Source organism: Terrapene carolina, unplaced genomic scaffold (genome assembly GCF_002925995.2).
Source record: "Terrapene carolina triunguis isolate 2854851 unplaced genomic scaffold, T_m_triunguis-2.0 Scaffold750, whole genome shotgun sequence".
Taxonomy (NCBI): Eukaryota; Metazoa; Chordata; order Testudines; family Emydidae; genus Terrapene; species Terrapene triunguis.
This window is the reverse complement of record NW_020665101.1, coordinates 53,983-78,985: the sequence shown is the minus strand read 5'-3', so window position 1 is coordinate 78,985 and position 25,003 is coordinate 53,983. Positions and strand designations below refer to the sequence as shown.

Here is a 25,003-nt window from a genome sequence, read left to right as displayed (position 1 = left end):
CAGTGGTTAGAGCAGGGGGCTGGGAGCCAGGACTCCTGGGTTCTATCCCCAGGTCTGGGAAGGGAGAGGGTCCTAGTGGTTAGAGGGGGGGAGTCCAAGGGCCCGGAGCAGCCAGGCCCCTGGGGAAGGGCTGGGGGGCCATCACATGGCCAGGGCTGGCTAGACGCCTGGCCAGGCCCCAGCCCCGGTGACCGGCCGACCCCAGATCCCCAGAGAGGACAGCCTGGGTTGCCCGGCTCTGTCCCAGCCCAGGGGCAAGCCCCCTTCCTCACCCTAATCGCCCCCCCGTTCTCAGCTTCCTCACGTGTCACCCCAAGATCTGCCAAGCGCTCCCGGGGGGAAGAGGGGGAAGCAGGATTCTGCGGTGTCCTGCACTCTGCTAAGCGGGGGCAATGCTGATGTATGCAGCTCTCTCCCCCGTGGGGCCCCACCCAGCCCTGGAGATGCACCCCCCATCCCATCCCATCCCATCCCCAGCTCAGCCCAGCGGCCTCGGCCGGCTCCTACCTGCCAGGTTCTCGCAGTGCCACGGCCGGCGTGGGAACCCGCTGGGGGAGATCTCAGCCGTCTGCCAATAGCCCTGCAGCGAGAGCCAAGCCCGTCAGGCTCCGGGTCGCCCGCCAGCACCAGGGGCGAGAGAGAACAGGTGCTGCCCCCTGCCAAACATCACCGCGCCCATGAAACCGGGGTGTGCGTGAGGGTCTGGATTGGTGGGTGGGGTGCCCAGGCCTGGGGTAGCAGGGGGCCATGGGTCGGGACTGAGGGGAACTGGCAGAGCTGGGGAGGGAGCCCAGGGCTGGGATGGCACGGAGCCGTGGGTTGGGACTGAGGGGCACCGGCAGAGCTGTGTATGGGGGGAGCCCAGAGCTGGGATGGCAGGGGGCAGTGGGTCAGGACTGAGGGGCACCGGTAGGCTGTGGGGGGGAGCCGAGGGCTGGATGGCACGGGCCGTGGGTAGGGACTGAGAGGAACCGGCAGGGCTGTGTATGGGGGGAGCCCAGGGCTGGGATGGCACGGGGCTGCGGGTCGGGACTGAGGGGCACCGGCAGAGCTGGAGAGGGAGACAGTTCTGAGCTTAGGGGGCAGAAGGCAGTGGGGGGGGGACCCTTGGGGGGACCCTCCCACTGCTGCCAGGCCCTAGCTCGGGGAGGACACTGGCAGAGCCCCACGGAGGGCAGCCTGGGTGCCGGAGCCGGGGCAGGCAGGGGCAGCTCCCTGAGGGCGCAGGGCTCACCAGAAACTTGCTGGCTGCGTCCCCGGGCAGGCTGGCAAAGGTGATCTGCAGGTCGAGGGGCAGCAGCAGGCTGAGCGCGTCCCGTGGGCCGTCCCGCTCCAGGAGCACGGCCGGGCGGCAGTCCACGAAGAGCGCCAGGCGGTGGGGCTGCAGGTCGACGGCCAGCCGGGCCCAGCGGCCCCGGGCGAAGGGGCTGCCTCCGGGGAAGAGCAGTGAGGCGGGCTCCATGCTGGGCCCGGCGCGGTAGTCCAGACGCAGCTGGTTGGCGCGGGCGCTGGACGCCAGCTGCAGCAGCGGGCGCCCGTCCCGCGCGGCGGCGGCTGGCGACACCAGGGAGATGAGGGTGCCCGCCGAGCCCCGGCTCTGCCTGGCCACGAAGTGGAAGCCCAGGGCGCCCTGCGAGCTGGCCAGCAGGTAGACGGCGTAGTCCCAGGGCAGCGTCAGGTGGGGCACCCGCTGGCGGAACTTCCAGGCCGGCACGCCCGGCTCGGGGCCCGCGGCCCTGCTGACACCCTGGACAGAGCGGGTGACGTTCAGCGCCTCCAGCAGGTCAATGACTGCGAAGCAAGCGGGGTGGGGGGTTAGCAATGCGGATCTCCCCCGCCCCCGCTTTCTCCCCAGCCCCCGCTCCCCCTCCGTCTGCAGAGCCGGCGGCCCAGGCAGGAGCCCCCAGTCCCCACTTTCATGCTGAGTCCCTGGCTGGACTGATGCCAAATCCCAAGGGGCCTGGAGCCGACCCTGAGCAAAGGGGAGCTGGGGACCCTCATGCCCCCAGCCAGCCATGGGCCGCTGGCCCTGTGCACGGCGACCCAGTGGGAGCCGAGAGGCAGAAGAAACGGGAAGGAAGAGCCACCCCCTCGCCCCATCCCCTCACCCCAGTGCGGGGCTGGGGCTGGATACTGGGGCCCCGGCACAGACCCCGCTGGGCTGGGGGGTGGATAGCTGGGGGGGTCGCCTGAGGATTCTCCCCGGCTGTCCCTGACAGCTCTGTGCAGCTGTGCTGGGGATGGCGCGCCAGGCCCTGGCCCACGGCCCAGCCAGGGGCTTTGTTCACGTGCGGCCTGCAGGAGCCTAGTGAGTGGGAGCCCTGCTGAGGAAGGTGGAGGGGGGCAGAGGGAATGGGAGGGCTGCCTGGAGGGCACTGGGAGGAGAGGCGGAGAGAGAGAGGCCTTGGATCTCACTGGGATTCACTCCGCCCCCCAGCCCAGCGGGGTCTGTGCCCGGGGATCCCCCACTCCCAGCCCAGTGGGATCCAGGCCCCAGGGCACCAGCAGCAGGATTCTCATCTCCTCCTGGCAGCCCTGCAGCTCTAGAGACCGGGGAACGCTACAGGCAGCCTGAGCCGTGCAGCCGATCAGTCCCTCTCGAGTGCAACCCCCAGGCACCAGGCCTGGCCTCCTGCCCTCGTACTGGGGGCCCCCGCATCCCAACCTCTCTCGGCCTGGGCCCCCGGCCTGCAGCCCCCTGCTGCCCAGCCGCGCTAGCCACACGGCCCCTGTGACGGTGCACTCCATATGGTGTTATGAAAATATGCTAATGAGTGTGAACATAACGTCACTGGAATATGCTTCATGCAAAAGGTCTCTTATAAGGTAGCATTACAAAGCTTATAATCTACTGAGTGTGATCATCCTATTTGTATGAATGTATCCACTCTAGTATCTGAAACTAGAAATATGAAATATAACTCTGAGGGCCTATTGTAATTATGCAAAGTGGGGGCCATTAATGGTGGTTTGGAATCTTGGTGGCTCCCATCAACCAGGACAATTGACTGTAGCTGGCTCTGTTTACTTGCAAGCCTTCCTGTGAGTCAGGCCAGGAAGAATGGAGGCTTAGAGTCTCGCAGGACATGTGACCATGTCACCTGGTACTGGAATCCATCTTAAACCTGGTGCTTTTCCATTTAGAAGGGGGGTGGGGACCCAAAGAGATGAAAGATTCCCGCCTTGTGCCAAAGGTATATAAGGGGGTGGAACAGAACAAAGGGGGCTGCAGTCATGAGAAATCCCCGAGCTACCACCTGAGCTGGAACAAGGGCTGTACCAGGGGAAAGGATTGGGCCCAGACTAGGAAGGAGTCTGGTCTGTGAAAGAAGCTCATTGGAACATCTCTGAGGGTGAGATTTACCTGTAATCAGTTTCTTAATGTATTAGGCTTAGATTTGCGTGTTTTGTTTTATTCTGCTTGGTAATTTACTTTGTTCTGTCTGTTATTACTTGGAACCACTTAAATCCTACTTTTTATGCTTAATAAAATCATTTTTGATTATTAATTAACCCAGAGTAAGTGATTAATACCTGGGGGAGCAAACAGCTGTGCATATCTCGCTAGCAGTGTTATAGAGGGCGGACAATTTATGAGTTTACCCTGTATAAGCTTTATACAGAGTAAAACGGATTTATTTGGGGTTTGGACCCCATTGGGAACTGGGTATCTGGGTGCTGGAGACAGGAGCACTTGCTAAGCCATTTTCAGTGAAGTCTGCAGCTTTGTGGGGACGTGGTTCAGACCTGGATCTGTGTTGCAGCAGGCTAGCGTGTCTGGCTCAATAAGGCAGGGTCCTGCAGTCCCAAGCTGGCAGGGAAAACGGGCTCAGAGGTAGTCTCAGCACATCAGGTGGCAGTCCCAAGGTGGTCTCTGTGACCTAACCCGTCACAGCCCTCTCCCCAGCTCTGTCCCAGTTGCCTCCGCCCGCTCGGAGCCGAGCCAGCGACAGCGTCAGCCACACGAGGTGCCCAGCACCGAGGCCTCACCGCCCGCACACCCCAGACGGCTGTCACCAGCTCCTCTCCGCCACGCGGCCCAACAGGGGCAGGGAGCAGTCGCCAGCTCCGGGCGGCTCCATCCTGCTCTGGCAGCGTGTGGAGCTCAGGCTCTGTGAGCGGGAAGCTGCAGCCCCGCTGGCTGTACCCCAAGCCCTGGGTGACGGGACAGCCGGCCGCCGGTGCCGGCGCGGCTCCATCAGCAGGCCGGCAGCGTTCCCGGACACGCTGGGTGGGGGGGCTCTGCCCGCTCCCTCCACCCACTGACCCACACCCGCCTGGACGGAGCTGGGGGAGGATTCCCCATCTGACAGCCCCCCTCATTTCGGTTTCCTGTGGGGCTCCCCCTTGGCACCCTCCCGGCTCCCGAGCGGGCTGAGACCACACCCCAGAGGGGAGGGGCTGTGACACATGTGACGCCCGCACCCCACCCTGAGCGGTTACCAGTGCCAACGAGCCCTGATGGGCGCCGCTCTGCAGCCTGTCTGTAGGGGGCACTGCAACACCTGTGCTAGCCCCAGCCCCTCCCTCACATTTCATGGCTGGGGGGGGGTGGGGGAGTTCTCCTGCACGCAACACTCCTGGTTCTGCCAGAGCGTACAAGCCAGCAGGGGGCGCGTCTACGTGTTTTGGGGGCATGTCACGGCACCACAGGGTGGGGGCCACACCCCAACTTCATACAGGCTCTTGGAGAACCCCCCAGTTTCTGGCCCTGTCTCGCTCTGCCTTCCCTAGGCAGTGCCAGGCACCCCACGCTGGGTGCTGGGACTGGGAACCAGCGGAGGGGCCCCAGGAGTGGGACTCGGGTAAAGCAAGAGTGGGGGGAGCAGCCGGCCCGGCAGACCCCCCACCGAGGGATCGCCAGGACTGGGGGTGCAACTCTTGTAGGGAATCAGGGCATCAGCGGGCAGGCTGCCCCAGGCTGGATGGCGCAGGGTTTGTGTGGGCAGAGGGGCTGTCCAGGCAGGGCTGATCCTTTGGAGGGAAGCAGGCACCCAGCCTCGGGGGCACAGAGGGTGGGGACAGACGGGCTCCCACTTCCGGTACCAGTACCCATGTCCTCTTGAACTCACCTGGGCTCAGACCCATCTGATCCCCAGAGGGAGCGGAAGGTTAATGGGGAGACATTGGTGGGGTGGCGGCCCGGAAGAAGGTGGGTTCATGGCCCTCCTCCCTCCCCGGCAGACAATGGGGATGGGGCAGTAGCAGGATCCCAGCCCCATTTCAAACCCAAAGGGTCTGGGAGGGGAGGGCCACACGGAAGCTCCTCATGTGCTGTGGAACAGGCCGGCCCTTGTGGGGGCCAGGAACCGTGCACTGGGAAGCGTCAGTTTGACTGAGTGAGACCCCTGGCAGTGCCCGGCAGACCAGCTCCCAAGGGTCCGGGAGAGACGCTGGGTTCACCGGTAGGGTTGGACTTCCCCAGGTCACTGGTTAAAGTGACCCTGCTCCGGTTGGAAGAGACGTGACACAGGGGGAGTTTTCTGGAATATTTTTACGCTGCCTGCGTGTGCCTCGGTTTCCCCTTATACGTCGCGTGGTTCCCCAGCGTGGGAAAAGGGCTATGTTTGGTCGCAGGGCAGGATGTGGGGGGGTCACCTCCCTGTGGGGGTGGAATGAAGAGTCGTTAAGGTCGGAACTGGCTGAAACTGACCCAGATCAACAAGGGGGCCAGAGAGCCAGGGCAAGATTTGTTAATTGACTCAGGGGGGGGGGGGGGGGTGGGACTGAAGGGCTGTGAGCTCAGCGTGGCCTGGACTGAGCCGTGCCCAGGACAGGACAGCGATGGCTCCGGGAAGAGACTGGGAGGCCAGAGAGAGCCGAGGTCTGTGACTGGCACAGGGTCAGTCTGGGCAATGCTCTGACCTGCCTCTCCCTGTGCTGACCCGAGGCCTCCGTGGTGACTAACGAGCCCGCCTGGCCTGTGGGACTCGCTGGGCCGAGCTCGCAGGGGGGCGGGAGGCCCAGACTCAGAGGTGGCGAGGCCGCATGGCTGGGCCCAGAAGAGGAGCAGGACCCCTTGGGGGGGGGACTGGCCCCAATCCTGGGAGCCGGGGGTTGGACTCTGGTCCCCAACAGCCGGGGCTATGGATCGCGCTAAGTCAGCAACTCTCCCCAGTGGGCTAGGCGCGGGCTAGTGGCCAGCACATTGCACGGCTCCTCGGCCAGGACACAGAGCAACCCCCTCGCCCCAGGCTCCGGCCTTCGGAAACGAGCGGGCCCCAGAGCCGGGCCCGGCCCGGCCACGACACAGGTGGCAGGACAGCCAGGCAGAGAAGGGGCGGCTGCGAGGTCCAACGTGGGCTGGTTTCCCGTTGCAGGGTGGTTGGGGGGGGGGGGGGGGGGGGGGGGGGGGGGGAGCTGGCGTTCTGGGTACTCTGTACACACAGGCACAGCCAGTTTTGGCTCAGTCTCTGGGAGGAGCCCTTCAGTGGGGCAGACTCCCAAGGGGGCTCGCTTGGCCTCCAGGCTAATCCCCGCAGTCTCATTGCGCCCTGAGGCTGGGCCTTCAGCCCCCCGGGCTCCCCCGCCCCCATGAGCTTCGCTCAGTGAGTCCCACCGTGACAGCCCACGCGGGAGCCGTGCGCCTCTGGGGACCACGCACCCCACCCAGCATCTGCGGTGCCGCTGCCACGGCTGGCAGCAGAGGCGGGTTTAGTCGGTAGCTGGCGCCCGGCCTAGGAGCCCTCAGGGCAGCCCAGAGCCCAGCCAGGCCGCAGGGAGCTTCGGAGTCAGGCTCCGTCTGTCGTTCGTCTGCCCCCAACAGCCAACCTCCATCCCCCACCTCTCCCCCCTTTCCCAGTTAGGCAAAGCCCAGAGGAGTATGGGAACCTGAGCTTGTTAGTGGGAGCGACGCCAGGGAGACGCTGGAGGCAGAGAGAGGAGACCGTGGCAGTTAGCAAGGCCGGGCCCAGTTACACTGCGGCTGGCCTGGCTGTACTGGGGTCACGGGGGTTTTAGTGAGCGGATTTGAGAATTTGGGCTGTTTTGTTAAAATGCGTCTCCAGCGACCGCGCGGGAAGGACGCCGGGGCTGCTGGTAACTCAGTTCCCTGGCAGTGGAAAGAGCCAAGGCAGAGGTGGTGGAAATGTGACTCTGGGGATGGGTCGGTTTCCTGTGCGTTAGCCTAGAAACGGGTTATAGAAAGGAGTTGCCTGGCCCCGTTGGGGAGACCTCCGGAGGACTGGGAGGTTCCAGGATCTTTGGTCGTCGTGTAGACGTAGCGCAAAAGTGCCAATCTGGAAACTAAGTTGGGCTTATTGCATCCTTCACTTTCCTGATTCAATACGAATGGGGAATGTTTACAAACCGAGGGCACACCAGGAAACCGCCACCCTAAGGTGACTTTTTTCTCCCCCCCCCCCCCCCCCCCCAATGAAGTTGAAATGATGCAACTTGTACAAAACCCGCCGGCCTCGCTTAGTACAATAAAGGGAACGGGCCAGCCGGGCCCCGGTGTCAGCGACACCAACGCTACTGCTCCCACCACGGCTGGGTTTGGCGTTCGGGTCTTTAGTGTCCCCACATCTGGTGAGATCCCAGAGGTAGGAACATCTGGAGATGGCCCCGGGAGGGGCGTGGGAGGCCAGCGGCACAGAGTGCCGGCGTTCTCAGCCACATGTCACCGGGGGCACCCGAATGCCAGGGTCCCAGCCGGCAGGCCCTCTGGAGTGAATCATCACCTGGGAATCCAGCCCAGGACAGGCCACCCGGCCTGGGGCTCTCGCCACGGTTCATGTCACACTCTCCCTGCCCCGTCACCCCGTGGAGCGGGTGGGAATGCAGGGGACCAGCCTGACCCCAAGGGGAAGAAGAAACGTGACTAGGCCCAAAGTGCTGCCTGGCGCCCCAGGGAAACGCACTGAGCCCAGCAGTGGCTCACCCCCTTCCAGAGCCGGCGCCAGGCCCTCCAGCAGGGAACCCCCCTAGGTGCCACCAAGGCCAGCCCCAACCCCCCCCAAACTGAGACCCCTCCACGCAAGTGCAGCAACCCGCTCCAGCAGGGGAAGCCGGAGCCCAGCCGGGCCCCATGGGGCAGGGTCGCGGCTGTGCCGAGGCAGCGGAGCCAGGGCACGTGGGTCCCCTCGGCCCGGGCCGTCGGAGCGGGGCTCACTCACCGTTCTCGCCGTAGTGCAGCGGGGGGAGCTCGGGGCCCGGCTCGCCGCCCGGCGGGGCCTGCAGGGAGAGCGCCGCCAGCCCGAGCCAAAGGGCCAGGGGCAGCCGCGCCATGGGCCGAGCGCCCGGGGCCAGGCGCACGGAGCGCGGGGCGAAGGGCGGCCGGATCGGGGCCGGGGGCCGGGCCGGATCGGGTCCCGCCCTGTAACGTTCAGCTGGGGGGAGGGAGCCCCCGGGGGGGGGCAGAGCCAGGCGGCAGCGCGGGGCAGGGCGCAGGGCGCACGGGGATGGGGGGCGCAGGGCGCACGGGGATGGGGGGCCCCGCGCCACCCCCCGCAGCGCAGCCGGGCTCTGCCTTGGCCCGCAGCAGGAGCCGCCCGGGACCGCGCCCGTCCCCGCTGGGGGCACAGCCGGGGCGGCCCGCGGGGGAGCGGAGCTGGTGGGGCGGCGGCGGGGGGAGCAGCAGCCGGGCGCGCTCCGGTCTCCGTGCGCCCCTCGGTGCAAATGCAGCGGCGGGACCTCCCTGCGGGGAAGGGGGCCGGCGCCGGGACCCTCTGGGGGCCGGAGCAAAAACCCGGAGCGGAGCCGGGCGAGAGGCAGCGCGGAAGGGACCCGCTCAGAGCTGGGCAAAGGGGGCGTCTTGCCCGCAACGGGGGCGGGGGACAGCTCGGCCCGGAACGCGACAGAGCCGAGCCCCGGGCCAAGGGCCCGAACCTGCCCGGGCAGGGGCCAGAACCCTGCGGGCCAAGCCCCGGCTCTTGTGAAAACCTGCCCCCTGGTTTCCCTGCTTCGGTTCTGGATGTGAAATGGGAGGGGGGGGGTCACGGATCCCCCGCCCGGTGCTCTGGGCCAGGCCCCGGACCCCTTCAGCCGGTAGCCCCGGCAGGGTCACACGCTCACCTGGCTTCACCGCCTCCTGGGGCCCAATCTCGGCGCCCCAGTCCCCCTGCGTCACGCCGGGAGCTCCCTGCAGCGAGTCCTCCTGGCTTGGACACTGGGGGAGACCCGCACCCCCAAAGGGAGCAGTGGCCCCCCGCACCTGCTGGGACTCAGCCAGCGGGGCCAGGCAGTCGGGTTATTACGTCTGGACACAGCCTGGAAAGTCCTTGGTTAGCCCAGAGAAGGGGAAGTTACTGCCTGGCTCGGCCCCAAGCCCCCTGAGCCTGCCTTAGTCCCAGGCCAGGAGCGTCTCCTCCGTCCAGCAGCCCCCACCTGGCCCCTCCTGCGTTCTCTGTGGGCATCATCACCTGGCCTCCTCCAAGCCCCTGGGTCCCCAACTGGTCACCCGGCTGGCTTCCTGCCAGGGCTTCATGGGCGTTAGTTGCCAGGGGCCAGATGTTCCCTTGGAGTGGCCATTGTCTTCTCGGACTCTCCATAGGGGCCCAGGTCCCAGGCAGGTGGGGTCAGTCACACCTCGGTCTCTGCAGAGAGTCAACAACCTTTTCCCACCACCTACCTACCATACAGCATGTGAGGTTATGGGTGTAATATAATATCTCACTGAAAGGTGACAGGGCCAGAAAGAGTTAATTACCTCCCAGACTGACCTGACCCAGGGCCGAACTTTAGAGACTGGTTAGGAAGATCTGTAAATGAACAGAGCTTTGAAATGCAGCCGGCAGTGTTAGAGATCTCAAGGGTGGGTGTTTGCTCAGGGCTTGTGATGTCAGCAAACAAGTCTTGTCTATTGCTATGGCTTTGATTCAAAGATCAAAAAAGGGAATATTAACATTTAGGAAGACACTGGAGGGAAATAGTATTATTGTCTATGTGTCTCTTTGAAGGTTGTGGTAACCTGTATCTGAACTGTTTAATGGATAAATTACCCTGTGCTAATTGCCAGGATGTTTGGGAGAAGGAGAGTTAAAGCCTATTGTTTTCTCAGGCCAAGAGGCTGCTGGAAATGTATAAAAACCCTGGGACACGATCCTGCTGCATCTCAGATCTGCTTTGGGTTTCAAGAGGGGGAAACCTTAAGCCATAAGGATTGAGATCCCCATGTCACGGACTCACAGATCGTGCCCACTCTTGGCCCCGTGCGGTCCGTGGGGGGTGCCCCTTTTAGTGAGACAGCCCTTCTCGGGAGTCCACTCTCTCTCGGGGTCCGGCCCCTCCACCTCCTGGATCCGCACCTCTCTGAGCCTTAGCACGTCTGTCTCTGCCGTGGGCCCCCTCAGGGAGTCCACTCGCTCTGGACCCCCGGGGCCTCCACCCCCGAAGGGGTTGATGCCACCCTGTTCTCTAGACCGGAGTGACTCTCAGCCAGCATGAAACAGAAGGGTTTATTGAGAGTTGAACACAGCACAGGAACCTCTCTGACCCTCAGGCCTGGCCTCCCTCAGCCCAGCACATCCCAGTCTCTCTGCCTCCCGGTGGGCTCTGCCTGCTCCCAGCTGGGCATCTCCGATCACTGGCCCCAGGCCCCGCCTCTGTCCATTGTCTTCTCTCCAGGTAAACAGGGTCGTAAACCGGGGCCTCTCCCTCTGGCTGGAACCGGCTGGTTAGGTCACTGGGTCCTCACTCTGCAGCCCATTGTCCTCCCACTGGCCAGAACCGGCTGCGTCTCCTCAGCTGGGCCTCTGGGTCACCAGGTCGCCAGGTCACCGGTCGCTGGGGTATCCATCCTCCCGGCCACCGGCTGGGTCCCCGCGTCCTCTCTCCGGTCCTCTGCAAAACACACTCCCTCTCCCCTCACCTCGTTAAACCAGTAACACCCAGGGAAACTGAGTCCCACCCCCTCTGCATGCAAACCATTGAAACCCCACAGAAAACAAGAAACCCCCCACTTCGTCACACCCCAGTCACTGACTGGAGCCACAGTGAATATGGACATTGGACTATACCCTCTGGACTATTTCTAAAAGAACTTTTGGCAACTACAAACTCACCATCTCTGCTAAGTAAGTGGGCCTCAAGAAATTGAATTCAAATCTGTCTGTATATTGATCCTTCAACCAACTCTCTCTCTCTTTTCTTTGTTAATAAATTTTAGTTTAGTTAATAAGAATTGGCTCTAAGGGTGTATTTTGGGTAAGATCTAAGTTATCATTTGACCTGGGTCTGGGGCTTGGTCCTTTGGGATCAGGAGAACCTTTTTTCTTTTACTGGGGTATTGGTTTTCATAACCATTCCTCCCCATAACAAGAGGCCCTGGCGGTGATACTGGGAAACTGGAGTGTCTGAGGGAATTGCTTGTGTGACTTGTGGTTAGCCAGTGGGGTGAGACCAAAGTCCTCGATGTTTGGCTGGTTTGGTGTGCATAGAAACCCCAGCCTGGGGCTGTGACTGCCCTGCTCTGAGCAATTTGTCCTGAATTGATACTCTCAGTTGTGTCCCACCAAAGGCAGCATCGTTACACAGCACATAGGGGAAACTGAGGCACGTACACTATTCATACGAACATTACGGAAAATTCCCACTGTGTCCCAAGGGGTAAGGAAACTCCTCCATTCTTGTCCGTTGAGAGTGTGAGTGATCAGGGCTTGTCTCTCACCATGCACCTGTGCAGGGCCCAGCGTGATGGGGCCCTGATCTTAGCTGGGGCAGGAGCTGTCTCTCGCTATGTGTCTGTGCAGTGCCTGGCACAACAGGGCCCTGATCTCTGGGGCGGGGGCTGTCTCTTGCCGTCTGTGCAGCACCTGGCACAATGGGGCCCTGATCTCAGATCCGGCAGTCACAGGCTTTGGGCTCTTCCCTCCCCCCACCCCTCCCATCCTCCTCTTGGGCAAAAATGTAAGTCAACAAAAACTGAGCAAAAGCCTGGTCACTGTCCTGCCCTGCCCGCCTGGCACAAGCCCAGCCAGAGCCACGCCCTGCTCCCTGGGACCTGCTCATCGGCAAGGGACCGGGATGGGGGGTGGGGAATAGGACAGGGGTGGGCCATGGAGACCTGAACACCCTCCATAGTAGAGAGGAGGGAATTTCCCCACTGGCTGGGCACACCACTCCCTTGAGACCCCCACCAACCTCAGCATCAGTAGGGGACTGAGCCACAAGATAGAGATATAGATGGGGGGGGGTCAGTAGCCACTGCACCCCACTGGTCAGTTCTCTGTGGCTAATCGCCCCCCCCCCCCAGCCCTCTATAGTCACTCCAGCAGTGCAAAAGTTGTTCTGGTGCCATGGCGAGAACAGGGGGCTGGAGGGCAGGTGCTGAGCTGGTATGACTCAGTTTCCCCACCTAGACAATGGGGCTAGCAATGCTGTAACAAAGTGAGGGCAGTCACTGTGCTTGGCCTCGCAGAGCTGCATGAGGACAGTGGGGATATAAATTCCTCATGTCCCCACTGCTCTAACTCTCTCAACTCCCCTCCCCAAGCCAGAACCCAGGTGTCCCTGCCCCGCTAACCCTTCCCGCCTGGCTGTACGCTCCCGAGCGGCTGCACTAACTGTTCCCACCAAAGGCCCCGGGGCTGAGACCTCAACCCAAACTCTACACAAAACCACAGCCTTTAGCAGCACAAGCCTGACCTTAAAAACCTCTAAGGAAGGAGATTCCACCACCTCCCTAGGGAACCCATTCCAGTGCTTCACCACCCTCCTAGTGAAATAGTTTTTCCAAATATCCAACCTAAACCTCCCCCACTGCAACTTGAGACCATTACTCCTTGTTCTGTCATCTGCCACCACTGAGAACAGCCGAGCTCCATCCTCTTTGGAACCCCCTTTCAGGTAGTTGAAAGCAGCTATCAAATCCCCCCTCATTCTTCTCTTCTGCAGACTAAACAATCCCAGTTCCCTCAGCCTCTCCTCGTAAGTCATGTGCTCCAGCCCCCTAATCATTTTTGTTGCCCTCCGCTGGACTCTCTCCAATTTTTCCACATCCTTCTTGTAGTGTGGGGCCCAAAACTGGACACAGTACTCCAGATGAGGCCTCACCAATGTCGAATAGAGGGGAATGATCACGTCCCTCGATCTGCTGGCAATGCTTCTACTTATACAGCCCAAAATGCCGTTAGCCTTCTTGGCAACAAGAGCACACTGTCGACTCATATCCAGCTTCTCGTCCACTGTAACCCCTAGGTCCTTTTCTGCTTCCTAGCTATTCGGTCTCTAGTCTGTAACAGTAAATGGGATTCTTCCGTCCTAAGTGCAGGACTCAGCACTTGTCCTTGTTGACCCTCATCAGATTTCTTTTGGCCCAATCCTCTAATTTGTCTAGGTCCCTCTGTATCCTGTCCCTACCCTCCAGCGTATCTACCACTCCTCCCAGTTTAGTGTCATCTGCAAAATTGCTGAGGGTGCAATTGACGCCATCCTCCAGATCATTAATGAAGATATTGAACAAAACCGGCCCCAGGACCGACCCTTGGGGCACTCCGCTTGATACCGGCTGCCAACTAGACATGGAGCCATTCATCACTACCCGTTGAGCCCGATGATCTAGCCAGCTTTCTATCCACCTTACAGTCCATTCATCCAGCCCATATTTCTTTAACTTGCTGGCAAGAATACTGTAGGAGACCATATCAAAAACTTTGCTAAATTCAAGGAACCCACTGCTTTCCCCTCATCCACAGAGCCAGTTATCTCCTCATAGAAGGCAATTAGGTTAGTCAGGCACGACTTCCCCTTGGTGAATCCATGCTGACTGTTCCTGATCACTTTCCTCTCCTCTAAGTGCTTCAGAATTGATTCCTTGAGGACCTGCTCCATGATTTTTCCAGGGACAGAGGTGAGGCTGACCGGCCTGTAGTTCCCCGGATCCTCCTTCTTCCTTTTTTTAAAGCTGGGCACTACATTAGCCTTTTTCCAGTCATCCGGGATCGCCCCCGTTCGCCAGGAGTTTTCAAAGATAAGGGCCAATGGCTCTGCAATCACATCCGCCAACTCCGTTGCCACACCCCTGCTCTGTCCCCCTTTCTTGAGAATCTTGCCCCCAGACGTGATTTGGGATCCCCTACGGTGCCTCTTCTGATGGGTCTCGTGGAAGCCCAAACGCCACATTTCTCAGCGCTCTTTGCCCAGCCCAGCCCACTCATGGCCCGCTCAGCTCTGGCCCTGCGTGCTGTATCGGCATGGTGCCCCGCGGGCGGCCTGGCAAGGCGTCCCTGTTGCACTGATGGCGCGGTAACCCATCGGGACCCCTTCAATGACAGGCCTTGGTGGGAGCCCCGGAAAGCGCCCAGCATGGTGTCGTAGAAGCCTTCTGAGCTGACCGCGTTGCATGGAGTCGTGCCCTGAGCTGGGCACATGGGCACGGACAGGACTCAGGTTCCCCCCACTCTGCCCAGGCCTAAACAGCTGTGTGTGGTGCGGGGGAGGAGAGCCGGCGTCGGGATCATGCTGCTCTTGCTCTGGGGCCTGGGATCGCCGTGCGTGGGGCATGCCGGGGGCTGGGATCCCCGTGCGTGGGGGTGGGGGCATGGCGGGGGCTGGGATTAAGGGGGTAGTCAGAGACGTTACAATCAGGACCTCTCGGCACTCACTGGGGACACTTCTCTCCCTCCGGCCCCGTGTTGCCGTCTCTCTCCTCTGCCCCCATCGCACCCAGGCTGCAGAGCAGGGCGGGGTGGGGCGCTGGGAGCACAGCTCAGGGGGGCGGGGGGTGGCAGGGGGCCGCTCGGCAGCAGAGGAGCCCGACTCCCCTGCCTGGTGCCACCCTCTGGCCCAGCAGTTACACAGAGCGTGTCCCCATCTCTAGGGGACTGGGGAACATCCCGGGAATCAGGGACACGCTGGGATCCCGACGGGATCCATTCGGGGCATTGCTTGGAACATCTGGGGCAGCTGGCAGCCCTGTGCTGGTCAGATACAGACCCCTCTGGCTGCGTGTCATAGGCCCCATCCTGCTAGCGGAGATTCTCCTGCAGCTCAAGGGAGAGGGGGCTCAGGGGTCCTACCCGCACCGGCATGGCCGGGGTGCTGGGGTGCTGGCGACTGGCTGCAGTGAGTCGGTCGCTGTCGGGCAAAGAAGGGGCCAGTGAACCCAACGGACTCTCGCCCACCTCCGGCTCCCATTCACCCCAGGGTAGCAGGGCCGAGGCAGCAGGGAGGGGGGAAGCTGTGGGCGAAGCGGGTTGGAAGGAGGGGTCCGGAGGAGAGAGGGGGCGCGGCTGGTCCCAGGGCAGGGAGGATGGAGTGGGGGAAGGGCAGTGGGCCCCAGTGGAGCAGTGCATGCTGGGATCTGCTCTCCCCGCGGGGCCCACCCCTGTGCGGACGGTAGCAGAGCCCCCTTCGGTCTGTGCCGGGTCGCTCCTCTGTGCCCAGACGCTGCAGCTCTCCCCACTAGCCCCCCGCCTCCCGTGGACCCCTGCCAGGCTCCGTCCCCCGAGGCCGGTTTGATACCTGGCTCCGTCCCCCTCACCGGCCGTGTGGAGCCAGGCGAGCGTTCACCTGTTCACCTCCCCGCCGGGCTCGCCCACTAACCCCCCGCTGGCCCCCTTTATCCCAGGGACGCGTCCCACCCCGCCAGCCCTCCAGCTGCTGGGAGCCCTAATCCTCTTTGTCCTCAAAGCTCATTAGCGAGAGATCAGGGCTAGTCAGAATGGACACACCTACTAATGCTCACCCCCCGCCCAGGGTCAAGCCGGCTGCGCCCCCCACCGCCGGCTACAAACACAAGCCACCAGCAGCCGGGAGCCGAGCCGGGAGAACCAGGTGTGCGCGTGGGGGGAGGGGAACTTCGAACGACTCCGACACCCTGCACCCGGGCTCCGATCCTGGCCCGCGCCCTGGAGGCTCTGAGACCTGGGAGATCTCATTCACAGAGTCATTTCCGAGACGCTCGGGAGCCGGGGGGCTGGGGTGCGCCGGACCGTGTCTGCCCCCCCTCCGTGATGTCTCATCTGGACGGGGTTATGCTGGTGGGGACGGTGAACCCGGCCCTGCACCAACAGCTGCAAGGGGACGATCCCGGCTCGCCCGGCGCCTGCCTCTCCCCGCCCACCCTGGAGCCAGCCGGGAAGCCGGGGCCTCTCCTAAACTCTTGGGGCCCCCCCGAGATGGAATCGGGATCTTCTCGGGCACAGCAACTTGTTCTCCAGCCCCACAGCCCTCCCGCCCACTACCCAGAGCCCCCCAAGGGTTGGGAAGGAGCAGCTGACTCTGGGGGAAGCACTAAGGGGAGGCACCGGGAGGTAGATGGGGGAGAAACGAAGGGGTACTGGTTACACCGGGACGCTGAGGGTTGGCACCTTCCCTCCTTCCCCTAACCCACTGAACAGAATCGGGGGGCGGGGGGGGCAGGCCGTATGCTCCTGGTGCCACCCTCAGAGGAAAGAAACCCTCACGGGGAGACGGCAGAGAAAGGCCTCATCCGCCCTGCCCTCGCCACACGTCCCTGGCACCCGCTTCACCTTGTGCTTGGGACAGGCCTGGCCCCTGGTGTGTGTGCGGACAGCGTCTAGCACCCCGGGGGGCCACCCAGCGGAGCCCCCAGGTGCTAAAGCACCAGAGCTGGGGACTCCCCCCTGGCATTTGGGGGTCGCGGCTGGTGGCCCGAAGGGGTCAGGAAGGAATGTCGCCTGCCTGGCCAAACCCAGCAGGTCTGGGCCACTCCTCTGGCTCTGGTGCCCCTGAGCCTGGCGTGCCCTGGCGGCTGGCGGCTGCAGCAGGGCTCTGTCCTGCAGGGGAGCTTGGGGCAGGGATCCCAGACCGGGCCGAGCTGCCCTGGCTTCTGCAGGGCTGTGCAGTTGGATCTCGTCGTGCACAGCTGTTGTTTTTCTCACTTGACTCTGGCTCCTCCAACCCCATGGGCTAGGGCCCGGCGGGGGAGGAGGGAGCAGGCCCAGCCCCCGCAGGCTGCTGACCCTCACCCCGGGGAGGCCAAGGGACGCTGAAGCCGGTTTGTCTGTCTCCTGCCGACTACGTCTCCGGCTGCGGGACGAGCCCGGCCAAGGCGGCTGCTGCGTAGAATCACTCCCGGCTTGGCACGTGTAACCCCAGCATGAGTCTAGTCCCGCTGCCGGGGCATGTGCCCCCATCCCCCGCGAATATCTCCTGGAGCGGCTGGACACGGACCCGCCCTCGCTTTCTCCCCAGGCTGCCCCGTGGCACCAGGTGGGGTCTCCCAGGGCCTGCGCCGCTCTCCCCCCGACCCCAGCTCCGGTGATCAAGGGCCCGTGTCCAGTGGGTACACAAGGGGCAACCCTGGGGGGGCGCGCCCGCTCCTGGGGGCAGGTTTCCTTGTGCCCGCGGATGCCCGGCCAGCGGGGGCCGCTCTGAGCACGGCCGCTCGGGGAGCCCGATCGACGGGGCTTTGCTTCAAAACATGCCCTGACCGTGGCAGAATTTGCTCGGGCTCCAGAATGGCCCGTGGCTACCGCCGGAGGCTCCTCGGCCACCGGGACTCACCGGCCTTTGGGGGCCCACAGCGGGTGGCCATGAGAGGTGCTGGCGGGCCAGCTAAGGACAGGGCACGTGAAGCCGAGCGGTAGATTTGGGCCGTTGGGGTTGCCATCCCAGCCTGGGGTCCATGCTGTGGGGAGGGGACCACCTGTGGCCGTTTGCCCGTGGGGCCCAGCGGGGTGAACGCTGAGCTGTGCCCGGGGGGAGCGGCCCAGGAGACGCCAGGCAGGGCAGCCCCGGGGACTGCAGCTGTTGCCGGCATTTCGAGCAGCAGCAGGAAACGTGGAAGAAGATTTGCGTAAAACCGGCCATTGGCAAACACGGCGCGGGCCCCGGGCCCCGCTCCTGAGCCCCCTCCCCCGACCCCCAGCATTACCGGTGGGGGAGGGGAGAGAAACTCCCCACGGTCCCCACGGAGGTTTCCTTAGATCGTTTGGGGGGGCAGGGCTAGGCCCCCTTTTGCAGGGCTGGTAGGAGTTATAGTCCCCAGACCTACGGCTGGCTGGGTCCCAGGGGCTCCTGCTCCCTAGGAACGGCTCCTTTAAGGGGTCCCAAGACAGCGGGCAAGGCGGAGGAAACCTGCCGGGACGCCGCTGGGCTCATGGCTTGCGGGGCAGCATCTGCCATGCCAGCGCCCTTATGGGTGGGGTTTTGGTAGGACCTACACAAACCATTGCTAGTTCTTTCCTTCTGTGTCTCTCTCAGCGGTGAGGGGAAGTTTCAGGCTTTAAGAAGCAGGAGCAAAGTCAGGTCTGGGGCCGCCCCAGTAACCCTCGGCCCGGCTGTACCATCTTCCAGGGGAAGATCCCGAAGTGCTTCACCATCCTGAACGAAGCCCGAAGCCCCTCTCTGGGGGCGGGACATTTCATCACCCCCATTTTACAGAGGGCAACAGGCATGTGGGGCAAGGAGAAATTTGCCTGCGTGTGTTGGTGGTGGAACCTGGAATAGAACCCAGGAGTCCTGGCTCCCAGCCCCCGCACTCTAACCACTGGACCCCACTCCCCCCCCACCCGAAGATAGAACCCAGGAGTCCCAGCTCCTAGCCCCCGCACTCTAACCACTAGACCCCACTGCCTCTTGGTCCCACCAAGCTCCAGGCCCTGCAGAAAGGCAGCTGGGTGTCGTGCCCTGTTCCCACAGCCCCACAGCTGCCTGAAGCTGAGGGCGGCTGCGCGGGGGGGGGGGGGGGCGGGGGCCAGGCCGGCACATGACGGAAAAGGGATCAATCCATTAGTGTCAGGAGAAGCCGAATCCAATTATGGGCCTGCAGGAAGGGCATTAGCCGGCCGCCCACCCGCCCAGGCCTCACAGGGTTAACGCTGAGCCTCGGAGCAGCAGCAGCTGGCGCCCGGCGTGAGCCTGTCTCTGCCCAGCGCCCGCCGGTGTGGAGCGCCCGGCGTGCCGTGGGGCAGCGTGGGGCAGCGGCACCCGGAGCTATGCTGGGGCGGGCGACGGGGCCATGAGGCCCAGCGGCTGGCGGGGGCGGCTGGCTCCTTGGCGCGGATCAGCGTGCTAGGCAACAGGTGGCACGTGGGACCCTCGCCCGCAGGTAAGGCATTGGGGCCGGGTGGCAGCCTGCAGGGAGGAGCACAAGGGGGCCTGGCTCCCCCACTGCCCCACACCAGCAGCCGGGGTTCCTGCACCCAGCAACCCTTCCCAGCCCTGGATCACTGGCACCGTGACCCCGGCATGGGCATCTGGGGGGGACCTGCAGCTCCTTGCCCACTCCCCACCCTTCTCTGGGAGTGGGCTGTGTGTGTGTCCGGCTGCTAGATCAGGGATGGGGCGGGGCCAGGACCCCTGGGTTCTATTCCCCGTGAAGGCAGCCCTGCCCAGCCCTGCCCTGGGAGATGGACGCGGTGTGTGTGTGTGCAGATGAAGCCGCTCCCCATGGATGGCTGGATGCCCCCCCCAGCTGTTGCTCTAGGGGGCTAGGGGAACAGAAGAAGCTGGTCTCCAGTGGATCCTGGTCTCCAGTGGATCTGCCCTGGCTGGCTGGCATGGAAAACTACCCGCTGCTTCTCCGGGGCGGACCCATCACGGAGCCCTTCAGCAGGGAGGGGGCCCATTTGGGGTGCAGCCTGACGCTCTACGGGTAGGACAATGTATGTGACGGGCAGCGTGTGGGGTGCTGGTGAATGGGGGTGGGGGAGCCCTGCTCCGGGCAGCTGGCGCATGGGGTCAGGCCCGAGAGGCCAGGGACGTGTCCACGGCCCAAGCCCCACCCCTTCGGGGGAGAGGCCTGAATACAGACCCCCCCCCCCGGGCAGGCGTTTAGGGGTCCCCCACCCGCTGAGGCATGCTGGGAAAGTGATGGGAGAAGGGCCCAGCCCCACCTCTCATTTAGAGAAAGTCTAGCGGGGTTTAGTGGTCAGAGCAGGGGGTGGTTTGGTCCAGTGGTTAGAGTGGAGTGGGAGTCAGGACTCCTGGGTCCTCTCCCCAGCTCTGTTAGGGGCTCCCTGTGTGAGCTGAGGCCCATGCCTCCCCCCCCCCGCCCCGTTTCCCCCTCTGGCCCACGTGCAGCTGGCAGGGGTATCCTGGGCATAATCAGTGCTGGGAGACGTTGGTCTGGTTCCCCTCAGCACTGCCTCTCTGTGCGGGCACCCTAGGGCCCAGTGTGAGGGGGCCTTGCAGCACCCATGGGGATCATGCAGAGGGGGCATCTCGCTGACCCCGCTGGGCCCCCCACCCTCTCTGAAGCATGGGGTGCCCTGTGCCAGCTCCTGGGCAGTGGGGTCAGCACGTCTAGGGGCGGTGAGCGGCTGCAGTTTGTTGCTCTGGGGAGGGGTGGACACAGAGGCGACTGGCCTGCATGTCTTCCTCCCACCGCACAGGGATCAAACCGGGGACCTTCAGCACCAGAGCACAGCCAGACTGCTGCCCCTTGGGCTAAAGAAGCCAGTCCCTTAGCTGGTACCAGTAGTAGGCTCTTATTCCCTTATGGATCCTACATCTGTGCCAAATTATGGCACTATTAGTCCAAGGGGGTTTTGCCTCAGGATCTGCCCAGCACGGACGTTGTTCCAGACCGTTTGTTGTCAGGGTCGTACTTCCCCAGGGAAAAGGCAGTATTCCCCCTGTTAACTCGAGGAACTCAGCGCTGCAGGATGGGACAGAGGCGAGTGGATTCAGCGTACGGGGGCAGCCATTCATATGACTCCGAATATCAGCTCCACTGAGACTGGGAGGAAAGTGAGAAGGGCTCTGGCTCCGGGAGCGCTAAGCTGAGGGCCAGATGGAGTGGGGGAGAAATCCCCCTCCCCACGATTAACATGGCTAAACCCCACGCGTGGGGGGAGGGGAAGGCAGCTGGCACTGGCCGCTGTCAGAGCCAGGCCCCAGACTCGGGGGCCCCCGTGGCCATATGGCCTCTCCGAGGCCAGCGGAGGAAGCTGCTGACATCCGAAAGGGCCATGGGGATTTCCGATCTCAGCAGGAATGGCCTAGCTGAGCCTAGCTCGGACGCCTCGCACAACAGGGCCAGCCCGGGGACCCCAAGCTGTCTTTCCTCCAGCTCCCCAGGCCTTGGGCCCTTTGATCTCCTTGCTCTCTGACTGCCCGGCCGGCACTGAGCCCCCCGGCTCGGATCCGCCACGTCCCGGAGCCTTCCTCCGCCGTGCTTCTGAGCGTTGGCCCTTTAATTCTAGGGGGAGACAGCTGGGGGGGGAGGAATGTCGGGGTGTGAGCACTGCTGGATGGGAGTCCCGCCGTTCCAGCTGGCATCCGGGGGCACGATCTCCCCCTGCCTGGGGCCATCCCCTGCTGCCATAGCCCAGGGCTGCCAGCCCGGTCCCAATGACGCAGTGCCCGGGCAGCCTCAGGTGGCTGAGCCATCTGCCGCCTCCCTGTAGCGGGGGCAATGCCAGACACTGGCATTGAACAGAGAGCGTCCCACCCGCCAGCCACTTTTCCTGGTCACCGGGCAGTTGTGGTCCGGGGTGTTGAGGGTGGAGCTGGGCGTCAGGACTCCTGGGTTCTTCTCCTAGCTCTCTGCCAGCACCGTGCCCAGTGACCTTCAGCACGTCACTGAGGCCGGCATTTTCCAACTGCAGCTAAATTAGGGGGCTGATTTCCAAAGGCGCGTAACGTCTCTGTGCCTCAGTTTCCCCATCGATCCCCAACTAGCCGGGCTGCAGTGGTGCCCAGAATTGGGACCCCAGCGCATTGGGCGCTGCACAAACACACCAAACAGAAGAAGGCCCTTTGTTCCTGTCCCTTACCAGGCCGGCCTCGTCCGTGCCTTGCCCCTCATGCTGGCGTTTGCACCTGTGCAACGGGAGCGTGAAATGGCCCCAGATCACCAGGGTGGCACCGTGCTGGTGCAAATAACAACCTTTGGCCACCTCACTGACGCTGGAGCCCGTCTCTCCTGTGCCGTGATGCTGCGTCGCAAACCATACAGGAGGCCTTGATTCCTTTCCAGATCAGCCGGCTCCTCGGAAAATGGGCCAGTCGAGTTAGGATCGGATTGTGAACTCTTTGGAGCAGGGACTGGCTTTTTGTTCTGGGTTTGTACAGCGCCTGGCACCGCGAGGGCCTGGTCTAGTTTCAGGGGTGTGAACAGAACAGGGCAAATTTGAGAGCTCCACCCCTGTTGTCCGTCCCCCCCGCCCTTGCTTCTGGCAGTCAGAGCTTTTGGCTCGCCCCAAGCATGGGGCTGCATCCCTGACCATCTTGGCTAACAGCCATTGATGGACCTGTCCTGTTATCTAATTCTGTTCTGAATCCATCACAACATCCCCTGGCAATGAGTTCCACAGGTTAGCTGTGCGTAGTGCGAACAAGTATTTCCTCTGGCTTGTATTAAACCAGCGGCCTGTGAATTTCCTGGGGTGAGCCCAGGTTTTTGTACGGAGTGGGGGGGAAGGGCAACTAACGCGTCTTCACAATGCAAAGAATAATAATTGTGCTGGGCACTATTCAAATGTGAGGCCCTGGAGAGTTTTCAGCTCAGGGATCATAAGAAGTTTGAGCTGGTTTCTCTGGGTTTGGATCAAGGCGGCTCTTGTTACAGGCCTGTGATGAGCAGAGAAGAATCTTCCTGCTTCTTGGCTCCGCTGCAGGAAACAAAGATGCTGCGACAGGGTCACGGGCGTTAGAGGTGGGCAGCCGGGCAGGCGTTATATGGCTGCTGCTTTGGACAGTGGCCAGGTGGGTGGGGGGGCATGTGGCAGACCAGCCTCCTGGACCTCGCCTCTGTGTCGGGAACCTGGCAGGAGCGGGGCTGGGCCCCTCCTCGGGACAGGGGCAGAGAAGACATGGTGCATGCTGGGAAAGGTGCCCAGGAGAGGGTGACCCCGGGCGGAGGTCGGTGGTGATCTCGTGCACCCAGTGGTTCTGCGCTGGGGGACTCAGATCCCAAGGCACCGAATCAGGCCAGGCCTTCCCCTGGGCACAGTGCCCGGCTCTGGCACCAGCAGCTGCCAGGCTAAAGCAGGGGGTTCCCTAGGGACTGGCCTGGCAGGGACTGGGCCTTGCTAGCTGGCTGGGAAGCCCTAGTGCCCGCTGGGCACCGTATGAGCCAATGCTAAGTGTTCTGCCCTGGGCCCAGAGGGCAGCTCCTGGGCTGGCAGGGCTGTGGCCCGTCCCCTCTTGCACAAGGACCCGGGGGCATCGGCCGGGGACCCAAGCGAACCCTTCACTGCAGACCCCGGGGGTTTTCCTCCCTGCCCCATTCCACCCACTACCCACAGGCACCGTGGGGCAGGCCGCCACCAGCTCCTGTGCCCCCTGCCAGGTGACAGGCACTTGTCTGGGTGAGAGGGGGAGCTGCTGTGTGGGACAGCAGCCCCCGTGCCCCGTCCGCTTGCCCAGCCCAGCACCGGTGCTGAACGTGTCCAGTGGGCGGGCGGGGGCACATTCCCCTCGGCCATCTTTCCCCTCGGCCTGCCCCTGACGCAGGCTGCTGGAGCAGGTGCTGAGTCCCCTGGTCGTAGCTGGTGCACAGCAAGGATAATGGTCTACTACTGCTGCCACTTCCTGGAGCTCCTCCTGTGGGAGCAGCCAGTGCAGAAGGGCCCCAGCTCAAAGCCTGTGGACAACTCCTGCCATTTGGTTCCCTTCTTCACCACGCCGCAGGCCTGCTCTGCGTGGGGATGGGGGGGGGGGCAGATTGGCTTTCGGCCCTGCTGCTGCCTCAGCACCCATTCCCCGGGTGCAGCTCCCCCAGGGCCCAGTCAGGAGCGGGGGCTGAGGGAGTGAGGTGCCTCATGATTAGCACGTCCCCAGCACAGTCTGGGCCTGGCCCGTGGAGACCCTACCTGCCAGAGGGCGCTTGGCCCCTCCCAGGAATTCCGGTTGTAGATGATGCCGGTTGCTCCGTTCATTCTCTCCCTGGTCCCTCCTGCTCGCTAAGCTCTCTAGGTCCCGTCTGGGCCATTTCCTGCTTCCCTGAGATCTGCAGCTCCCAGAGAGATTCCAGAGAAGGGCACTGGCATTGTGGGGGGGGGGAGGAAGCGGGTCCAGGCAGCGCCCCCAGTACTGGCCAGTTAAGAGGGAGGGGCAGCACCGCCAGAGCCAGGCTGTCCATAGAGAGGGGGCCTGGGAGCATGGGGGTCCCCTGTGAGGGGAAGGCAGTGGGGACCTGTAGGGAGGGAATGAAGGACTCTAGTCCCAGTCCCCAGGTGCCAGGAGCTCGTCTCTCTCTCTCTCTCTCTCTACCACCATGGATTAGCTGCACGCACACAGCAAGATCGCAGTGAGGAAGTCCCCCCTCGCGCCCCGTGTCGCTTCACCTCCCCAGCGCCAACCCAGCGGGGCCGGGCCCTTGGAAAGCGTCCCCCGGTGCTGGCGTTTGGGATGCTGGCGGATTGATTCTGCGGGGTTTCTGTTTGGAATGCGTTCGGTTCCCAGCCTGAGACGAGAGCTCGGCGCAAGAGTGGCCTGGCGGTCTGCAGTGGGGCGGGGAGAGGTCTGCTGTCCCCACCTGGGACGCAGTTAACCCGCAGAACTCACTGCCACATGATTTTATGGAGGCAAGATGAGACAAAGAGACTTAGACATGGACCTGAACTGGGAGAGCACCCACCATTAAAGCCTGTGGAGTACAGGTGACAAGGGCCATCAATCCTCATGCTCCACGGCACGAACTGCTCTGCAGCGGGGGGTCAGGAAGAACTCTCCACCCTGGGGAATCACAGGGACTTGGGGAGCTGTCACACCTTCATCTGCTGCAATCAGTGCTGGCCGCTGCTGGGGATGGTGTAACAACCCCAACCCCGGGGTCGTCAATGGGTCTTGAGTCGTTTAGCTCCACCATGCAGACCTCACTACTTCATGTAACGGAACCACTTCCTTAGCCGGCAGCAGCAGCAGGCTGTTATCCTCTGTACGGACCAGCCACCAGAGGGGGGATGTGACCTGCGCTAGGCAGCTGTGTAACAACAGGACGCTGGGCTAGACGGACCCCTGGTCTTTGCCGCTGTGGCAAATTCATGTGTCTCTGCTAAGCTGCGGTGCTGGAAGTGGGGTTGGTTGATCTGCCGCTGTGTTCGCCTGCCCTGCGCTGATGATCCTGCTGTTACAGGCAGCGCTGATGGAGGGGGGAGAGCGCCCCCTACTGAGCTCCTGCCCTGCTCCCTGCAGCACAGCGCCCCCT

General features: G+C 63.0%; 1 protein-coding gene across 1 annotated transcript in view; it reads right to left on the bottom strand.

Moving 5' to 3' along the window:
- KCP (kielin cysteine rich BMP regulator) overlaps positions 1–25,003 on the bottom strand; it is a 63,635-nt gene that overhangs the window by 37,007 nt on the left and 1,625 nt on the right. Inside the window, exons 2-5 of the mRNA XM_029913620.1 lie at positions 9,016–9,109; positions 8,118–8,330; positions 1,235–1,791; positions 508–580 (exon numbers count right to left, since the gene is read on the bottom strand). Coding sequence (XP_029769480.1) covers positions 508–580; positions 1,235–1,791; positions 8,118–8,330; positions 9,016–9,109 — 937 coding nt within the window. The remainder of the gene's footprint in view (positions 1–507; positions 581–1,234; positions 1,792–8,117; positions 8,331–9,015; positions 9,110–25,003) is intronic.